At 36.6% G+C, this 20,166-nt stretch overlaps 1 protein-coding gene across 1 annotated transcript in view; it reads right to left on the bottom strand.

Moving 5' to 3' along the window:
- Nucleotides 1–20,166, bottom strand: part of melt (ventricular zone expressed PH domain-containing protein melted) — a 338,615-nt gene that overhangs the window by 267,925 nt on the left and 50,524 nt on the right. Inside the window, exon 4 of the mRNA XM_090398172.1 lies at nt 1,972–2,146. Coding sequence (XP_090254298.1) covers nt 1,972–2,146 — 175 coding nt within the window. The remainder of the gene's footprint in view (nt 1–1,971; nt 2,147–20,166) is intronic.

Consider the following 20,166-nt stretch of genomic DNA (forward strand, 5'->3'; position numbering starts at 1 on the left):
ATCTGTTTGGCAAATTATTGACAAATTGGACAATCCCAGGTCAACAAATAGTGATACCATACTGAGATGGAAGCACTGCAGGTAGCAAATGCAATCTGCAGTGGACAACCCACAACACTCACTGAACATGACCATAGGGTGCTACGAAGGATAATATGTAAAAAAAAAATGCCATTCATTGACAAACACATTGAATGCGGAGTTTTGAAAACATGAATCTGCAAAAAAAAATTCTGAACCAAGGCTCACAACATGGGTTTCGATGGCAGGACTGCAATATGCAAGCCACACATTACCCCAACCAACATGCAGCATTGCCTTCAGTAGAAAGAGCATGTAGAGTGGGATGTGGAAGCTTGGAAAGTTGTGTTATGGAGTGACGAGTCACGCTACATCCTCTACCCCAACTATGAAATTCAGAGGTACTGATGTGATGGTATGGTCCTATTTTTGATGATTTGGCCTTGGACCTCTGTTTGTGGTGCCACAAACACTGAACTCCAAGAGGTATCTAAACATTCTGAACAATGCAATGCTTCCTGCTTATGGCATTTGTACAGAATTGCCATTATCTCATTCAGCAAGACAATGTACCATGTCATAAGGCTGCTGCATGGTTTGCAGATATGAAGGTCACCGCACTTGAATGGCCTCCAAAGACCCCTGATCTCATCCCTACTGAACATTTGTATGAACTGGAGCATTGGGTGAGCTCAAGGGAAGTCCTCCCCCACAACAGTCCAGGACCTCATTACACACCTGCAAGAAGAATGGTCCAAAATTTCCATTGATCACTATGGTACACTTGTAGAAAGTATGCTCCATAGGATTGCTGCAGTCATCACAGTGAAAGGAAGTCCTACAACTTATTAAAGTGGGTGCCATGGCTGTTTGTTTCTCACACTATGTGGTCCTTTGACTTCTTTCTAAGCAGATGTTAGCTATTTGGGCAAAGTTAAATATGGAAACAGAAAATGGAATAAGCAAAGCTGGAATTATGGGATGTCAGTTCAATAAATGTATCAGCCACTAAGAGAGAGAATTAAGAATAAGAGAAATAAGCCAAAACACTAAACTAGCAGTAAACAAGAAAGTTGACAAACCAGTTTTAAACTATGGATCTTGGAGCTGGGTTATAAATAAAACACTTGATCATAGACATCAGAGTTCTGAAAAAAATTAGAGTGAACAGATGGTATCAATGGCAGAATTATATTAAAAATTAAGATATTAGGAAGGAAATTGACATTGTTGGCATTCAAAAATGTGTGGGTAGAGCTAATATAAGGTGGTCACTCAAACAGGGGAGGGGGAGAGAGAGAGAGAGGTTAGCAAAACAGGTGTTTGATGTTAAGATGGCAGAAGAAACGATCCAGAGGAAGACAGAATCTAGGTAAGCTGATTCATTCAGATGTGACCTAGAAAACCAAAATATTAGATGCGACAGTATTAAAGTGCTGGCAAATAGACTAATTTGGAAGAAAACTATTGACAGGAGATTGGTAATAATGCAAACTTAATCATGTAGTACTGTCATAGTAGCCGGTATGGTACACCCCTTAAGGGTAGCAGGAAATTGATGATAATATATAATAAAAATTTATTCAAGTACTTGATGAATTGTTTTTATAAAAATATATTTAAGTTATGAATGTGATATTTAATGAATTTAATTACTAAATTGATTATTAAATGTTGAATTTTACAATTTTCAAATCATGAAAATCTTTTCAGTTATCAAATTCACATATCAGCTTGTTTTTTTAGATGAATATGCAATAACGTTCTGATATGGGCTGCAAAAGGCTACATGTTCCTCACCCTGACTAGGACCTTAAGCTTAACGGAAAAGAATAACTGCTTATCTTTTCTTTTACTCACTACACATGATAATCAAACATGCCCAAATACTGGCTATACATATATGGCTTATTAATACCACTTAAAAGATGGAAGGAAATAATACTTTACCACTAATTATGCTATCTATGATTGGCTGAATGTGTGGAGCCAGAAGCTCTGCATTGTTAATTGCTGCCAAGGAGAGGTAGCTTGACAAATTGCGACTCAACTCTTTGTTTCCACGGTGCAGAAATTTCACTGCTATTGGTAATGCAAGCTTCATCACCAATTTTTTACTATGATTCTAAATATAAACAAAAAAAATTGCAAAATAAAATTTTAGCTAACTTTTTTTATAAAAATAAAACACTATTCATTGTTCACTCATTTATGCTAACAACGAAATAAATTATATGGAAAAGTTGACATAATTACAAAAACTGAACTAATGACATGAAAATGAAAATCAGTTGATTAAAAGGAATGTGAACAAATTGCAATTGTCATGTCTCAGTAGTTACAATCCCAGCATAACTATTTGAGACATGATCAATCTGTTTAAGGCCAACACAAGCCTGAAGATATCTAGATCCCCGCACCAACAATTCCACCAACATTAAATGAAAATGATATTTAAATTAAATGGATATTTTCTATATATCATCATCATCAAATTCCTGATATATACCCTCAAGGGGTGTACAGGATATGATAGTACTACATGAAAAATTTACATCATTACTAACTTCCTATCTACAATTTTCCTCCAAATCAGTCTGTCACTTGTCAAGAATCCAATATTATCAGATCTTATACTTCTGTCTTCTAAGGCACTTTTTACTGTATCAATCCACCTATATCTTGGTCTTCCTCTGGGTCGTTTTCCTGCCAACCTGGCAGAGAACACTTGTTTTGCTAATCTTTCCTCGCCCATTCTGTTTAAGTGACCATACCACCTGAGATTAGCTCTGCTAATACATTCCTGGATGCTGACAACATCAAGTTCTTTCCTAATATCCTCATTTTTAATATGATATTGCCATTGATGCCATCTGTTCATGCCCCTAATCTTTCTCAGGACTCTCATATCTGCAGTCTCTAGTCTTTGGTCAAGTGTTTTACTTCTGACCCAGCTCTCAGATCCATAAGCTAAAATTGGTTTGAACACTGTCTTGTATACAGCTAATTTCTCTCTTATATTTTCTAGATATGGGAGGGGTTAATCAGAAATTGCAACATATAATTTTTCACAGTAGTCCTTATGTTCCAGACCTGCCAAACATCTTGATAGTTCCCATATCTTGTCCTGTTTTATGTCCTTTGATTCATATCTTCCTAAATGTACTCTCAACCCTGAATAATTTTATCACAGTAATAATACAATTCTTTATTTTCTTTTTTAAGAAATTTATGTATCAATCACGTGTATTCATGCTCTCCATTTATCTCAAATAGCTGCACTATAACATTGTATTATGCTTCAAACTACGTATTTTGAATATTTTTTGGGAAGTGAGAAGGAATTTTAGACTATACTAAATGTTTAATGATATCTTAAACAAGTGTTTTAAAAAGAAAATGTGTAGTAAACATTTACACAGCTAAGACATGTAGAAAAATATAGAATTTATTAAAAATCTCCAATATATTTCATCCCATGTAACATGAACATCAGAGAGAAAAGAGAAGATCAGTAACTACATTCAGAATATGAATTTTAAAATGTCACATGGCATATACTTACTAGCTTGTGTCTCAGTCACAGCTGAGTTAACAGGAATGCACTGTTAGAATTCAAAGGAACCAATGGAATAGCTTCTGCAACTAAAATTAAATAATCAAATTAATGATGTTAAAAATATATGAACAATTAGCAGTAATTACTTCCCAAAACTCTGAAACTGTTATACAGTCAGAATGGTTAAAGTTTGAATGATTTTGTAGTGCTTCATAGTTTCAAGAAAGGATAATCAAATTTAAATCTGTTGGAATGAAGAATCTTGGTCCACCCTCAAAGAACCCTGTCTAGTGGCAATTGCATGGAAAAAAGGCCAGACTTGTTGGATTTTAAAAATGCAATGCAGTCCTGATGTTCTTTGATTCAAATCGCAGCAGAGAGAGAGAGAAGTCTGTCCAAAGATGACATAAACAGTGTAACTTGACTTAATTCATTCATTAATCTATTAATTAATGAAATTAAATCTGGCCTTGTTTTTTCTCATGCTATTGACACTAAATACAGAGTTCTCTGGAACCAGACCAAGATTCTTCATTCCAAGATTTAAATCTAACCATCTTGAAACTTGTGAAATACTACAAAATCGTCTGAACCTTAACTGAACAATTAAGTTAAGGTTCAGATGAATTTATATAACAATTTCCAAGTTTTGGGAAATAATTACTATTAACTGTTCATAATTTTTTTTTAACAATATTAATTAATTATTTAATTTTAGTTGCAGAAGCTATTCCATTAGTTACTGTTACTGCATTCCTGTTAATTCAGCTGTGACTGAGACACAAATTAGCAAGTACAAGCTATGTGACTCATATCTTATAATAAATTTAGTTTAATCCTTTATCCAAGTGCGAGCAAACAAAGTTTGTGCCTGAAAATATCTTCAGGACTGAGGTAAGGTAATACAACACCGAGCAACTTGGAGCTAAGGTGGACCAAGCTAACATCACTCCTATCTCAGTATCTCCCATAATGCAAAACACATCTCCTTGCGGATATGTATAATGTTATGCATTAAGGGAAGGGCCACTACCTAGACCGGTTTTGACCTTTATTGAGGTCTCGTCAGTGGGAGCCAGACCCAAAGTGGAGTTACTTAGGCAGAAGCAATGGAGAGGGTCATCTTTATCTATAGGAGTTTCCAAAAGGTGTTTTTTTTTTTTTTGCTCACACTTGGATAAAGGATTAAACTAACCTTATTATAATCTAACCAAGTAAAAATTAACTTCAACTCGTATCTTAATATTCATGTTTTGAATGGTTACTGATCTTCTCTTTACTCCATGATGATGACATCCATGTTACACTGGATGAAATATATGGGAGATTTAATAAATTTTATATTTCTACATGTGTAAGCTACGTAAATTTTTTTTAAAAAAATAGATCTCAAATAGTATAACTGCTGTAGACTCACTTTTAAAATAAAATACAGAAAACTAGATTGATTTATAAGACTTTGCTGATGTAAGATATTAGCATTTCAGCTTAATTGAAACATTTTGTTTAGCTCAAAATAAATAAAAAGCCAATTCATACTGATTCCTGAAGTTTAATTTTTCTTTTACTAGGTACATAACATGCAACAAAATAACAGCTGTTATGTGTACACATGCAAGTTTTTTAATAAGCTGAAAGTTTTAATTCATTCTTCATGTCACATTTGATTCAATATGCTTGCAAAGGTCTAGATCAGTGTTTCTCAACGTGGGGCATATGCCCCACAGGGGGGGGGGGGCAATTAGAAAAGGATGTTGCATTTGTCACCTCATCACTGATAATACTCAAAACACTCCTCACCATTGTCGGCTAAGGGGGACATCAAAATCTTCGAAATGTTGAGGTGGGGCATGATCCAAAAAATGTTGGGAAATACTGGTCTAGACCAAAGGTGGGGAACCTGCTGCCTTTTGTCACTTCTGGAGAAGCACGATGTAATATTTTTTTCATTTTTTAGATAAATTAAATAACGTAATGATTATATAAGGGGTGCTTAAGGGTCAAAGCTGTATAACTGAGAGGAGACCTCCACATAGCCTTTAAAGGAATGCGGAGAACCAACCAGGGCTTCTGACCTAATGTCCAATCCTCACCTTCTCGTGGTGCACCCTGTTGGGTATCTACTTTGATACTGAACGAACGAGGATGGGCTGGCAATTTGGGATTTAGCCGACCAAATTGTATTCTTATTGGTTAAACCAAAATAAAAAATGATGGTACAACATGACAAAATTTCATGCCGGCTGGGGCGTCGCCCGGTTAAACAAGGCCCCCGTTGTTTTCACCAGGGAACCAGGGCGAACAGCGAAAAGTCAGCTACTGGAACAAATCTGAAAACAAACCCCAACTCAACATCACCAGAGTTAAAGATCGGTACTATCAACGTAAGAAGCCTGAATGGCAAAGAAATGGAGCTAGCTGAGGAATTAGATAAGTACCAGATCGACATAATAGGGGTGACTGAAACAAAAAAGACCAAAACTGGTGAGATCTTTCTGAGCAATAAATACAAAATGTTATATTCAGGCAATGACAATCAAGGAAAAGAAGGAGTAGCCATAGTATTCAACACAAAATACGAGGCTAATCTTCTTGAATGGCAGTCAGTCTCAAGTAGAGTAATGTGGGCAAATATGAGAATGGGGAACTGGACAATGAGACTTATTTGTGCCTATGGTCCCACAGAAGGTTCTACTAAGGTAGAAGTGGAGGAATTTTTTGAGGCTTTAGAAAAAGCAACTGACACAATGAAAAAGGAAAAGTTGGTCCTAGTTGGGGATCTAAATAGTAGAGTAGGAAATGATTGTGAGACATACAAAAATATTTTGGGAAAATTTGGAGAAAAGCGCAAAGCTAATAATAATGGCAAATATCTGTTGGATTTCTGCTCAGGACATGGACTGGTTATTACTAACACCATGTTCCAACATAAAAATGTGCACAAATTCACATGGAGAGAAGAGGCTAGGAATAAGAAAAGTCTCATTGACTATGTTATTGTTGATAGTGATGTTTTCTCCCTGGTGCAGGACACCAGAGTGTACAGAGGATTTGAAATTGGAAGTGATCACCATTTAATCTTGAGCAGGATAAAATTGAATTTCATATTGAAAAGAATAACATGTAAGAAAGTTTTAAAGCGAATAAAAGTTGAGCAGCTCTCAGATGTAAACTGTAGACTAAAATACAGAAATATTATTGAAAAGAAAATGAAAAAGTTTGAGAACAGGAATCAAACCTTGGAGATTCAGTGGCAAACTCTGAAGGAAACATTGATTGATTCTGCCAGAGAGGCATGTGGTGAGGTTGTGTGCAAAGATAAAAAAATCAGAACTCCCTGGTGGACACAGGAAGTTAAAGAGGCAGTGAAGGAAAAGAAGAAAGCATATCAAAAGTTCCTGGCAAATAAGTCAGCTTTTACTCTTACAGAATACAGAGACAAATGTAAGAAAGCTAAACAGTGTGTAAAACTAGCTAAACAAAAGTCATGGGAGGACTTTGGCAAGAATATAGAAAATAAATATCAAGAAGATGGCAAAATATTCTGGAGGTTGTTGAAGAAGCTTAAGAATGGAGGAAAGAGTGCTGTAAAAGGAATTAGAGATGATAAAGGTGAAATGAAAACAGGAGAAAAAGATATCCTTGAAGTATGGAGTAATTACTTTGAAAAACTGCTAAATGAAACAAGCAGTGATGACAGCACAGTGATAAAAAACACTGACCAGGCATGCAGTCAGGAATACATATCCATACTTGAAGTAGAAAAAGCCATCAAAGGCTTGAAATGTGGAAAGGCAGCAGGAGTAGATGATATTCGACCAGAAATGCTGAAGTATGGTGGTATAAGAGTCTTACAGTGGCTGCACTGCATAGTTCAGAAAGCCTGGACAGAGGGACGAATTCCCGATGATTGGAGTAGAGCTCTCATAGTACCCATATATAAAAAGGGAAATAAAACTGAATGTGAGAATTACAGAGGTATTTCCCTACTGAGTGTTCCTGGCAAGATCTATGCAAGTATACTTGAGAAACAGTTGAGAAGAATTGTGGAAGAAAAGCTTGGTGAAGAACAAGCTGGATTCAGGCCAAATAGAGGCTGTCAGGATCAGATCTTCACTTTACGACAAATAGTCGAGAAAGCATGGGAATATAACAAAGATCTGTATTTAAGTTTTGTAGATTTGGAAAAGGCATATGACAAGGTGCCAAGAGAGAAGCTATTCAATACACTGCAGTTATATGGTGTCAATGGGGCATTATATCAAGCAATACTTAATCTTTATTTGAGTTGTGAGTCAGCAGTTAGAATTGAAGGAAGTACAGGAAGATGGTTTAATGTTAAATCTGGTGTGAGACAAGGATGTACATTATCCCCTCTGTTATTCATTATCTATATGGATCACATTATGAAGGAATGTGGTATTAAACCTGATATCAAAATTGGAGATGTTAATGTCAGCTCTTTGCTTTATGCGGATGATGTTATACTTCTAAATAAATCCGCTACAAGTCTGCAAGATTCTCTGACTAAATTGAATAGCTGTTGTAATAGATATGGTATGAAGGTCAGCAATAAAAAGACAAAGACAATGAAAATAGGCAGAATCATTGAAAATGTCAACTGTGTTGTGAATGGAGAACCTGTGGAACAAGTAAAACATTTCAGCTACTTAGGCACAATTTTTACTGAAGATGGTAAACTAAATATAGAAATAGACAACAGAATCAGCAAAGCTGGTATCGTGTGAAGTCAATTGAATAAATTCATATGGAATAAGAAAGAAATTAGTCGGAACACTAAATTAGCTGTATACAAGACTGTGTTCAAACCAATTTTAACTTATGGATCTGAGAGCTGGGTCAGAAGTAAAACACTTGACCAAAGACTAGAGACCGCAGATATGAGAGTCCTGAGAAAGATTAGAGGCGTGAACAGATGGCATCAATGGCAATATCATATTAAAAATGAGGATATTAGGAAAGAACTTGACATTGTCAGCATCCAGGAATGCGTTAGCAGAGCTAATCTCAGATGGTATGGTCACTTAAATAGAATGGGAGAGGAAAGATTAGCAAAACAAGTGTTCTCTGCCAGGTTGGCAGGAAAACGACCCAGAGGAAGACCAAGATATAGGTGGATTGATACGGTACAAAGTGCCTTAGACGATAGAAATATAAGATCTGATAATGTTGGAGTCTTGACAAGTAACAGACTGATTTGGAGGAAAATTGTAGATAGGAAGTTAGTAATGATGTAATTTTTTCATGTAGTACTGTCATATCCTGTACACCCCTTGAGGGTACATGGCAGGAATTTGATGATGATGATGATGATGATGATTATATAAATATCAACTTATAAAATTATTACTAAATAAATATTAATTGTCTTTATGAGATCCTCGGAAACAGAATGCAGCCTACAGATTAAAAAAGTTCACCTTTGGTGAAGACTATTGTTTTAAACAATTTGAATACTACATGCAAAACACACACACAACAAAACAGATGAGCAAATATGTAAACAAGCAAATTATGTCAGGTCAAAAACAAATGACAATATTTGCAATACGATGGCAAAATTGATTGTACAGCTGCTCTAGGGCTAAATCTCAGAGGTCTAAAATGTTTAAAGGAACTGACGTTCTGGCAACCACATTGTGGAGTACAAACTTCAGTGGTCAGGGTGATCAGCAACAACCAAATCCACTGCCTACGTAGACCTTCAACTAGTGGCTCTATGAGGCCTTAGCCTAATGCCTGTTGTGTGGTAGCTATCTATCAGGTTATCTATCAGGAAACTACCTAGGAATAACCCAACATGGGGGAAGAGAAGAGAAGAGGTGTGATATCTGCATCCCTAAGAAGAGAGAGATGTGGATATCACAATCTCCCTGATGAGTCACTGACTCCCTAGAGGTCTTGGATAATAATATCTTGGACCTTCACATTTTCTTGTCTTATCCTAAAACCAGGCTTGAATGCCAGATTCCAATAACAATAAAAAAAAAAAAATTGTCATCAGAAGTGAGGGGGGGGGGGAGTCACCAATTGTGAGAGAGGTAAAAAATTAATCAGAGAAAGTAAATTATCAATCTCAAAAACTTGTGAAAACGTGGAAATTGTGAATTTACTATTTATAAAAAGTCCTAAAAAATCTGTTCATGAAAAAGAATCCAAGCAAATTATTTAATCCAGTATACTGTTTAGATAACTCTTAAAGAAATAACCTTTTGCTCAGACCTGAAAATCTTCATTACATTCGGGAATGTTTGAAAAAGACTGACAAATGTATGGAATATGTTCAAATCTTGATATGGGTTGTGAGTTATTCAATAAAATCCTGTAGGGTGATAATACTATATTCCACACTGCTGTGAATCCAGCATGTGCCATTATAGTGAATTTCGCTCACAAAACTATAAAAAAAAATCCTACTAAGCTTCATGACTTCAAATCTATTTATTTGCTATAGGAGATCTTTGCATAATAAATTGCTCCATTGGCTACTGTAAGTAGAGTTGACGTTTTAAACACAAAATTCAATTAAGAAGCTAAGTATGGAAAAAGATAATAAATAATACTTCTATGGTAGGATCCAGTCAAGTCAACTTTATCTGAAACAAGCAAGAAATCAGGAGAAACATGAAAGAAGTTGAATATAATGCAGTATATATACAATTTTAACACAGATCCTAAAGCAAGGCTAAAAATAAAATAGTTATCAAATTACAGGAATGGTCAGATGGCATCAAATTAAAAAAAAATGCACTAGGGTCTTTACACTGATACCATCCTGAAAATCTACAAAATATTTCCTTATCATAAATGGAAGAGCTTCTGTAGCTCAGTCAGTATAGACAAAGCCCTTTGGTCAGAAAGACCTGGGTTCGATTCAGTCAGTGATGTGAGGAACCTTTATCTGGTCTCTTTAGACTAAAGCCGAGTTAGCCTGTCTCATATGGAGGTAAGGGGTTTTTTCACCCAGAAACTCAGATTTTTTGTCCCCTAGGACAGGTAAAACCAGTCCCGTGAACACACACCTCTAAGAATAAGAAGTAATCAACCTATTCCATAGGATTTCGGTTCCGAATGCCTACACGATAAAATGCGTAGGTCTATGCATGAGGGTAAATAGGATAAGATAGGATCATAAATGGAATACAATTTAAATATCTTAAAATACTGTCTCAACTGCATTAAATAATGCCCTTTCATAGTGCACATGGCAGAAAATGCTTTTTGAATGGAAATGATAGATACAAATGCTACTACAATGTAAGAAAAAGGTTATAAGGGCTTCCAGATGCAAGTTAACTGGTCTAATCAGGAAGTAGTAGGGTCTTCCGTCCTGCAAAACAGGCAAATCAAAAATAGAATACATCCCTGTAAAAAACATATGTTGACCTGACAGCTTTTGATTGCTGCTTTAGCAGCAACTCTAAACAATATTAATACCAACATGACAATGTTGGTATTAATAAGTCTATATGTACTTTGCATAGACTAATATTAATAATTGCTCAATACAACTGAGATTTCAATACTACTTCATATGAATAGTTTTCTTTGCAACTGCATTATTCTTTTGTTAAGTCTATTTCATCAACATATAGGTTTCTTCTCCAAGTACTCTTCTTTAAATACCTTCTCTTTCTTTTTGGTAGTCTCTTCAGTAATATTCTGTTCACATGTTGAATCTTTTTTTTTAATTTTTTTTTTTTAATGTTGAGCCTATACACAAGAGGTTGGTTAATCAACGTACAGTATGTTAGTACCGTGCAACATAGTGTACACTGATTAACCAACTTCTCGTGTATGGGCTCAACATTAAGAAAAAAGATTCAACATGTGAACAGAATATCACTGGGTTGGAAAAGGAGAATACAACAGCAGCAGAGTTGAAGGCAGAGGAAAAGAAACTTGTTCTGTAGGTCTCAAGGTGTACTATGAAAGGATGTTTGGCAGCAGCTGCACATGTTCACATGGACTTAGTACTGAATGGGGAAATTATTGATGCTATTGCAGATGAACATTTGCTATGGAAATATAGCGCGCGCGCACACACACACACACACACACACACACTGCAGAAACCAAAACGCATATGCAAAAGTGGTAGGAGTGAGTTGTAAGAGAGAGAGATAGGATATTAATCGATCTAATTGCCCTCCTATGCACTGAGTCAAGCATTTTGAAGGAGCTCTTAAGGGCTCCCAGTCCAAATGCGAGAGCGGTATTCAATAGCTGGGTGGATTTGTGATTTATATAAGGTTAACAGCTGTTCAGAGTGAAGTAATGTCTTGAGAGAAAAAAAAGAAAGCCTAGTTTTTTAGAAGCTGAGGATGAAATGGTTGTGATGTGTTTATGCCAGGAGAGGTTTGATGTCAGGATGATTCCAAGAAAACTCATCTTGTCTGGAAATTTGAGTGTTGTCAAAAATAATACTGGAGAAAATGGTTCTTTTTTTGTGAGAAATAAGACAGAACTGGGTTTTACTAACATTGAAATTGAAGAGGTTTTTCTGAACCCCCATTGGAAGATGGCTTGGAGAACAGAATTGAGGGCAGTGATGGTGGTTGATGTTTTGTAGGTTGAGGTGAGTTGTAGAAAGTAATGCTTATCAAAAGAAAGGGAGGAGTGCGATGTGCTGTCATCTGCAAAACTGTGTATTGGGAAAGAGGTCAACTGAAGTAGGTCATTGATATACAAAAGGAAGAGGATTGGTGAGAGAAAAGAACCTTCTGGAACCTTGGCATTACTTGAATGGTGAGAGGATAAGGAACTATTTACCATCACACATAGTTTGCGTCCAGACAGAAAGCTGGCAATCCAACTGCAGAAGTCCTGGGACAGAACAAATGATGGGAGTTTGTTTAGTAAGCCTTTGTACCAGACCCTCAAAAGCTCTGGAGATATCCAGTGCAACCAATCGTGTGGGATTCAACAAACCTCCCATAGTATCTGTCCAGAGATGGGTGATATATGTTACTATATCTCCTTTTGATCAGCAGCGACAGAATCCATACTGGTAGTCATTTATTAGCTGGGTACCTTTGTAGGAGTTGGGAATTGATGGTTCTCTCCATTACTGTAGATAGGGCTGAGGTGAGTGAGATAGAGCAATAGTCTAATGTTCCCAAGAAGGGTGACAAATCACCCTTCTTGGGAATGAATTGAGCACAGGCCAATTTCCAGCCTGTGGGATGGATACCACTGGAGTAAGTGTATAAATAGGTGACATAGGATAGGGGTCAGTTCTGGTGCACAAACCTTCAGGACAATTGGAGAAATGCCATCAAGGCCAGGAGACTTTTTTTGTGTCTAATTTGGACAATATTTTTCTGATCTCTTTCTGGCAAAAGAATATAGGGGCATTATATATTGGTGATCTGGAATGGTTGAGGAGGCATTTACCATGGCCAGTTATGCATGCATTGGAGGCAAAGTGAAGCCAGAAGATTGGCTTCTTTTCTGTGGGTGATGATGCAATAGAGCTAGCTGGGTATGACAGGGGGTAAGAAGAGTGGTGGGCAAAATTTATGACCAATTGCTTTGGCAAGAGACCAAAAGACTTGACTTCAAGCTTCCTGCTTTTTTGCTCTTTCAAACTCTGTTTTGGAAGCACTGATCATTTCTTGCAGCTATTTCAGGCTTGACTATAAGTACTAAAGGAGAATGGAGTTCTTGATGTAAGCCAGTTGTGAGATGCATGATTTTTTATTTGTACAGCCCTGGCACATCTTTTGGAGAACCAGGGTTTAGTTAGGGGACGGCAGTTCAGAGTAGTGTGGGGAGCATATGTTTCCATGTCTGTAAGAATTACATCGGTATACAATCAGTGCATAGGTTTGGGTTGGAAGGCCAGAAACAATAGTCCAACCATGGAAATGAAGCACAGAAGTCACGGGGGAGGGGGGGTTATCCCACTTGACACTGTTATAATGCCAAACTACTTTTGGATGGGAGTGGCTGTGTAGGCATTGTGGCATGGGGAAGAAGACGAGCACTAGATTGTTGTCGGAATTATCTAAGTGGCCCCACTACATTCACTGTGTATTTGGAATGGTCAATGGTGAGGATGAGATCTAGGATGTTTGGGGAGTGGTTAGAGTTATCTGGTATTCTGGTTAGCATGTGAACAATACGTATAAGGTCACTGATGATGGCAAATATTTCAGCATCTCTGCCTGCTAGATCTATACAACTGGAGAAGGAAAATTAGTTGGTGTTGTGGGCATTAAAATCTCTTAGGATTTTGCTGTTAGGAAAGTGGGAATGGAGAAATTCAATTTTTAAGCAGTCGAAATTGAAGAGCTCAGAGTGGTTGGTAGCATTAGGGCAACAAAGTGACAGAGATAGCAAATGAATCTGACTGAATGGAGAAGGAAGAATTTCAACCAAAGAAGTTCAAAGTTGGGAGATTCTAGGTCGAGTGCTCTCTGGCAAGGTATGTCAGAGTGTATATATGCGGAGATGCCACCCCTGGGTTGAAAGGAATTAAAGAGTGTGTAGTTTGAAGAAAAATTGAGATGAATGCTGCTAGGGGAGGTGAAATTTGAATTTCTGCCAAGAAGAGTAGGTGGAGACTGGTAGACTGAAGATGGTAGTGGACACTATTAAGGGTGGAGTTGAGGTCATGGATGTTAGTGAAGTGGATATGCAAGGCTCTGTGGGGCACATATTTGAACCGTAAGGATCTTGCACATTTCCTACGCAGTGCCTGCATACTGGTCTCAATGGAGGCCACTAGTAGCTGCCATGGAGACTTGATTTCAACATTAATTTTCCTTGTCTATAGTCAATGATCCAACTATTGTCTTCATTTTGGTGTTTTACTTCAAGTTGTTTACAAAGTTGACGTCCTTGTTCTCTGGGAGAAAGTTAGGTCAGGTCAAGCACGTATGTGCAATTAGGGGCAACTGTCCTTGAACTTGTTATTAATTACTGTTATTAGTTTAGATGTGCTTGTTGGTGTGCTGCAAATCACTTTCATGAGATATGGAAAGTTCATTCCATCCTTTGTTTTATTTGTTTTATGTGTATTGCATTATGGGATACTAAGACAATATATGCAAAGTCATTAGCCTCAATATACAAGTAACCTAGTCATGAAGTGACTTCACATGCAAACTTTGTTTGCTTACACTTGGATAAAGGAATAAATCAAGAATATAATTTCTTGGCATCTTTAATTTATATAAAACAGTTTTAAGTTATACATCTGAGAGTAGGGTTAGAAATAAAGCACTTAATCATAGACTACAGACATGAGAGTGGGGGGTGAGAAAAATTAGAGGAGATGAATAAATGGCAGAATCATATTAAAAATGAAATATTATAGATAGGAACTCGACATTGTTAGCATTCAAGAATGTGTGAGTAGGTCTCATCTAAGGTGGCACAGCCACTCAAATAGAATGTGGCAAGGAAATTTTAACCAAACAGGTATTTAATGCCAAGATGGCAGGAAAGAGACCTAGAGGAAGCCAAGATCTAGGTAGATTGATTCAGTCAGAGGTGCCTTAGAAGAACGAAATATTAAATAAGACAATATTAGAGTGCCCACAAGTAATACACTAATTTGGAGAAAAATTGTTGATAGGAGATAAATAATAAAGTAAATGTAATCATGTAGTGTTATAGTAGTCTGAACACCCGTTGAAGGTACTCAAGAATTGGTGATGAATTTCTAGTCTTCACAAAAACGTGTATCTAATGTTACATGTTATTAAACATAAGATTTGTGGATCCAATTTTTTTTTTTAATATCTGATCCACAAATGAAAAGTCCAAAGACCACATATACCATACAGTGCTAAGTGTGGGTAAAAAGACAAGAAAAAATTTGTTAGCATGTTTTTTGAATAGCTGTAGAATAAAGGTTGTGGTCTTTATGGAAGATTGAGTGAAGGATGCTGTTCCAAAGAACAGCAGCAGATGGAATGAAAGAGGAGAAAAAGAGAAGTTGGTTCAATAAGTTTGGAGGTGGATGGTAAACTGATGATGAACAGCAGTTGCTCTTAAGCTTAGTTTTTGAAGAAAGGAAAAGAATAGTTTCATTCAGCACAGCACTTGAAGATGCTCTGTTTCATTACTTGAAAATGCATAAAGCAGAAACTGAACATTTGAAGGGGGAGAGGGAGTTTTCAGTTAATTTAATCTGACTACTCTCTTCTGAACAGTATCAAGCAATGCTGTAAGACTTTGGGCATGCCATAAAAAAAGTGTGAGCAGTATTCGGTGTTTTTGCTGTTTGGATTAACAGTTGTATAGGTAAAAAGTAGTACCTTGTGGTAAAAAAAAATATACGAAGTTTTTTTTTTGGTGGATGCAGAAGATATGAGCAAGATGCATTCTTCATGCCAAGAAAGCCTGGAGGTGCAAACCAATCCAAGAAGAGAAATTCTGATATGTGTTACTGAAAGTAAAAGGGAAGGGATGCAAGATCTTTCTTGTGGGAAATTATACAAGATTGTTTTAATAGTATTGAGGTTCACAAGTTGTTTCTCATCCCCACTGAACAATGGTAGATCATAATTTGAGGCATAAGAATTTAAGAAATTAGTTATGGAGAATCTTCAAGTTTCTAATAATCAGGCAGTAAAATTGACAAATGAGAAGGAAGAGGCATGTACTGTCTTCAGTATAGCTATGAATATCATTTGACGTCGATAATCATTCACACAGTTCACATATGAAAAACTGCTCTACTTTGATTCTTTTTTTTAAACTTTTGTACATTTTTTTTTTTCAATGTGATATTTGTTTTTATTCTACTCAAAGCTAAATAGTGATCACTTCCTATTTCAAATCCATTATATATTATTGTATCTTGAACCAGCCTAAAGATATCAACATTAACATAATCAATAAGACTTTTCTTAGGTCTCACCTTCTTGTGAATTTATGCAAGTCTTTATGTTAACAAGAACATGGCATTTGTTATTACTATCTGATATCAGAACAGGTCCATATTCCACACAGAAATTTTCAGCATTCAATCCGCTAACAACTGATATCAAAACTAAAACAGTGCATGCTCAAGGAGATTTATTTTCTTTCTTATAAAGTCATGAGAAAGAATTTATACCATACTTTCAACAGGAAGGTTTGTCACAATACTGCATCAATATTTCTGGACTTTTAGTGTGATGCAAAAAAAATCAAGTCAATGGAGGTTGCTCAGCAACTCGTCCAAAACAAGTTTAAAAGTATTCTTGTACAAAATGGAAATATTTTTTGCTTCCATGTTAACTGCTTCTGGGTGCTTAAGGGTCAAAGCTGTATAACTGAGAGGAGACCTATGCATAGCCTTTAAAGGAATGCGGAGAACCGACCAGGGCTTCTGACATAATGTCCAATTCTCACATTCTCGTGGTGCACCTGGATACTGAACAAACAAGGATGGGCTGACAATTTGGGATATAGCCCACCAAATTGTATTCTTATTGGCTTAAACCAATATAAAAAATGATGGTACAACATGACAAAATTTCATGCCGGCTGGGGCGTCGCCCAGTTAAACAAGCCCCCCGTTGTTTTCGCCAGAGAACCAGGGCGAACAGCAAAAAGTCAGCTCCTGGAACAAATCTGAAAGCACACTCTAACTCAACAGCACCAGAGTTAAAGATTGGTACTATCAACAAAAGAAGCCTGAATGGCAAAGAAATGGAACTAGCTGAGGAATCAGATAAGTACCAGATCAACATAATAGGGGTGACTGAAACAAAAAAGAGAAAAACTGGGAAGATCTTTCTGAACAATAAATACAAAATGTTATATTCAGGAAATGACAATCAAGGAAAAGAAGGAGTAGCCATAGTGTTCAACATAAAATACGAGTCTAATCTTCTTGAATGGCATGCAGTCTCAAGTAGAGTGATGTGGACAAATATCAGAATGAGAAATTGAACAATGAGACTTATTTGTGCCTATGGTCCCACAGAAGGTTCTACTAAGGTAGAAGTGGAGGAATTTTTTGATGCCTTAGAAAAAGCAACTGACACAATGAAAAAGGAAAAGTTGGTTCCTTGTTGGGGATCTACATAGCAGAGTAAGAAATGATTGTAAGACATACAAAAATCTTTTGGGAAAATTTGGAGAAAAGAGCAAAGCCAATAATAATGGCAAATACCTGTTGGATTTCTGCTCAGGTCATGGACAGGTTATTACTAACACCATATTCCAACATAAAAATGTGCACATATTCACATGGAGAGAAGAGGCTAGGAATAAGAAAAGTCTCATTACTATGTTATTGTTGATGTGATGTTTTCTTCCTGGTGCAGGACACCAGAGTGTACAGAGGATTAGAAATTGGAAACGATCACTATTTGATCACAGTCTTGAGCAAGATAAAATTGAATTTCATATTGAAAAGAATAACATGTAAGAAAGTTTTAAAGTGAATAAAAGTTGCACAGCTCTCAGATGTGAACTGTAGACTAAAATACACAAAGATTATTGAAGAAAAAATGAAAGAGTTTGAGAACAGGAATCAAACCTTGGAGATTCAGTGGCAAGCCTTAAAGAAAACCCTGATTGATTCAGCCAGAGAGGCATGTGGTGAGGTTGTCTGCAAGGATAGAAAAATCAGAACACCATGGTGGACACAGGAAGTTAAAGAGGCAGTGAAGGAAAAGAAGAAAGCATATCAAAAGTTCCTGGCAAATAAGTCAGCATGTGCTCTTAGAGAATACAGAGACAAATGTAAGAAAGCTAAACACTGTGTAAAACTAGCTAAACAAAAGTCATGGGAGGACTTTGGCAGGAACATAGAAAATAAATATCAAGAAGGTGGTAAGATATTCTGGAGGTTGTTGAAGAAGCTTAGAAATGGAGGAAAGAGTGCTGTAAAAGGAGTTAGAGATGATAAAGGTTACATGAAAACAGGAGAAAAAGATATCCTTGAAGTATGGAGTAATTAATTCGAAAAATTGCTAAATGAAACAAGCAGTGATAGCACAGTGGTAAAAAAACACAAAACAGGCATACAGTCAGGAAAATATATCCGTACTTGAAGTAGAAAAAGCCATCAAAGGCTTAAAATGTGGAAAGGCAGCAGGAGTAGATGATATTCAACCAGAAATGCTGAAATATGGTAGTATAGAAGTCTTACAGTGGCTGCACTGCATAGTTCAGAAAGCCTGGACGGAAGGACGAATTCCCGATGACTGGAGTAGAGCTCTAATAGTACCCATATATAAAAAGGGAAATAAAACTGAATGTGAGAATTACAGAGGTATTTCTCTAATGAGTGTTCCTGGCAAGATCTATGCAAGCATACTTGAGAAATGGTTGAACAGAATTGTGGAAGAAAAGCTTGGTGAAGAACAAGCTGGATTCAGGCCAAATAGAGGCTGTCAGGTTCAGATTTGCACTTTACGACAAATAGTTGAGAAAGCATGGGAATATAACAAAGATCTGTTTAAGTTTTGTCGATTTGGAAAAGGCATATGACAAGGTGCCAAGAGAGAAGCTATTCAATACGCTCCAGTTATATGGTGTCAATGGGGCATTATATCAAGCAATACTTAGTCTATATTTGAGTTGTAAGTCAGCAGTTAGAATTGAAGTACAGAAAGATGGTTTAATGTTAAATCTGGTGTGAGACAAGGATGTACATTATCCCCTCTGTTATTCATTACCTATATCGATCACAGTATGAAGGAACGTGGTACTAAACATGATATCAGAATTGGAGATGTTAATGTCAGCTCTGTGCTTTATGCGGACGATATCATACTTCTAAATAAATCCGCTACAAGTTTGCAAGAGTCTCTGACTAAATGGAATAACTGTTGTAATAGATATGGTATGAAGGTGAGCATTAAAAAGACAAAAACAATGAAAATAGGTAGAATTGTTGAAAATGTCAACTGTGTTGTGAATGGGGAACCTGTGAAACAAGTAAAACATTTCAGCTACTTAGGCACGATTTTTAGTGAAGATGGTAAATTAAATATGGAAATAGACAACAGAATTGACTGTTGTCTATTTCCATAGACAACATGGAAATAGACAATTGACTTCCCACCATACCAGCTTTGCTGGTATGGTGGGAAGTCAATTGAATAAATTCATATGGAATAAGAGAGAAATTAGTCGGAACACTAAATTAGCTGTGTTTACACCAGTGTTCAAACAAGACAGTGTTCAAACCAGTTTTAACTTATGGATCTGAGAGCTGGGTCAAAAGTAAAACACTTGACCAAAGACTAGAGACCACAGATATGAGAGTCCTGAGAAAGATTATAGGCGTAAACAGATGGCATCAATGGCAATATCATATTAAAAATGAGGATATTAGGAAAGAACTTGATGTTGTCAGCATCCAGGAATGTATTAGCAGAGCTAATCTCAGGTGGTATGGTCACTTAAACAGAATGGGCGAGGAAAGATTAGCAAAACAAGTGTTCTCTGCCAGGTTGGCAGGAAAACGACCCAGAGGAAGACCAAGATATAGGTGGATTGATACAGTAAAAAGTGCCTTAGAAGACAGAAGTATAAGATCTGATAATATTGGATTCTTGACAAGTGACAGACTGATTTGGAGGAAAATTGTAGATAGGAAGTTAGTAATG

This window comes from Typopeltis vanoorti, chromosome 1 (genome assembly GCF_054136105.1).
Source record: "Typopeltis vanoorti isolate ZY-2024b chromosome 1, IOZ_Tvanoo_1.0, whole genome shotgun sequence".
Lineage (NCBI taxonomy): Eukaryota > Metazoa > Arthropoda > Arachnida > Uropygi > Thelyphonidae > Typopeltis > Typopeltis vanoorti.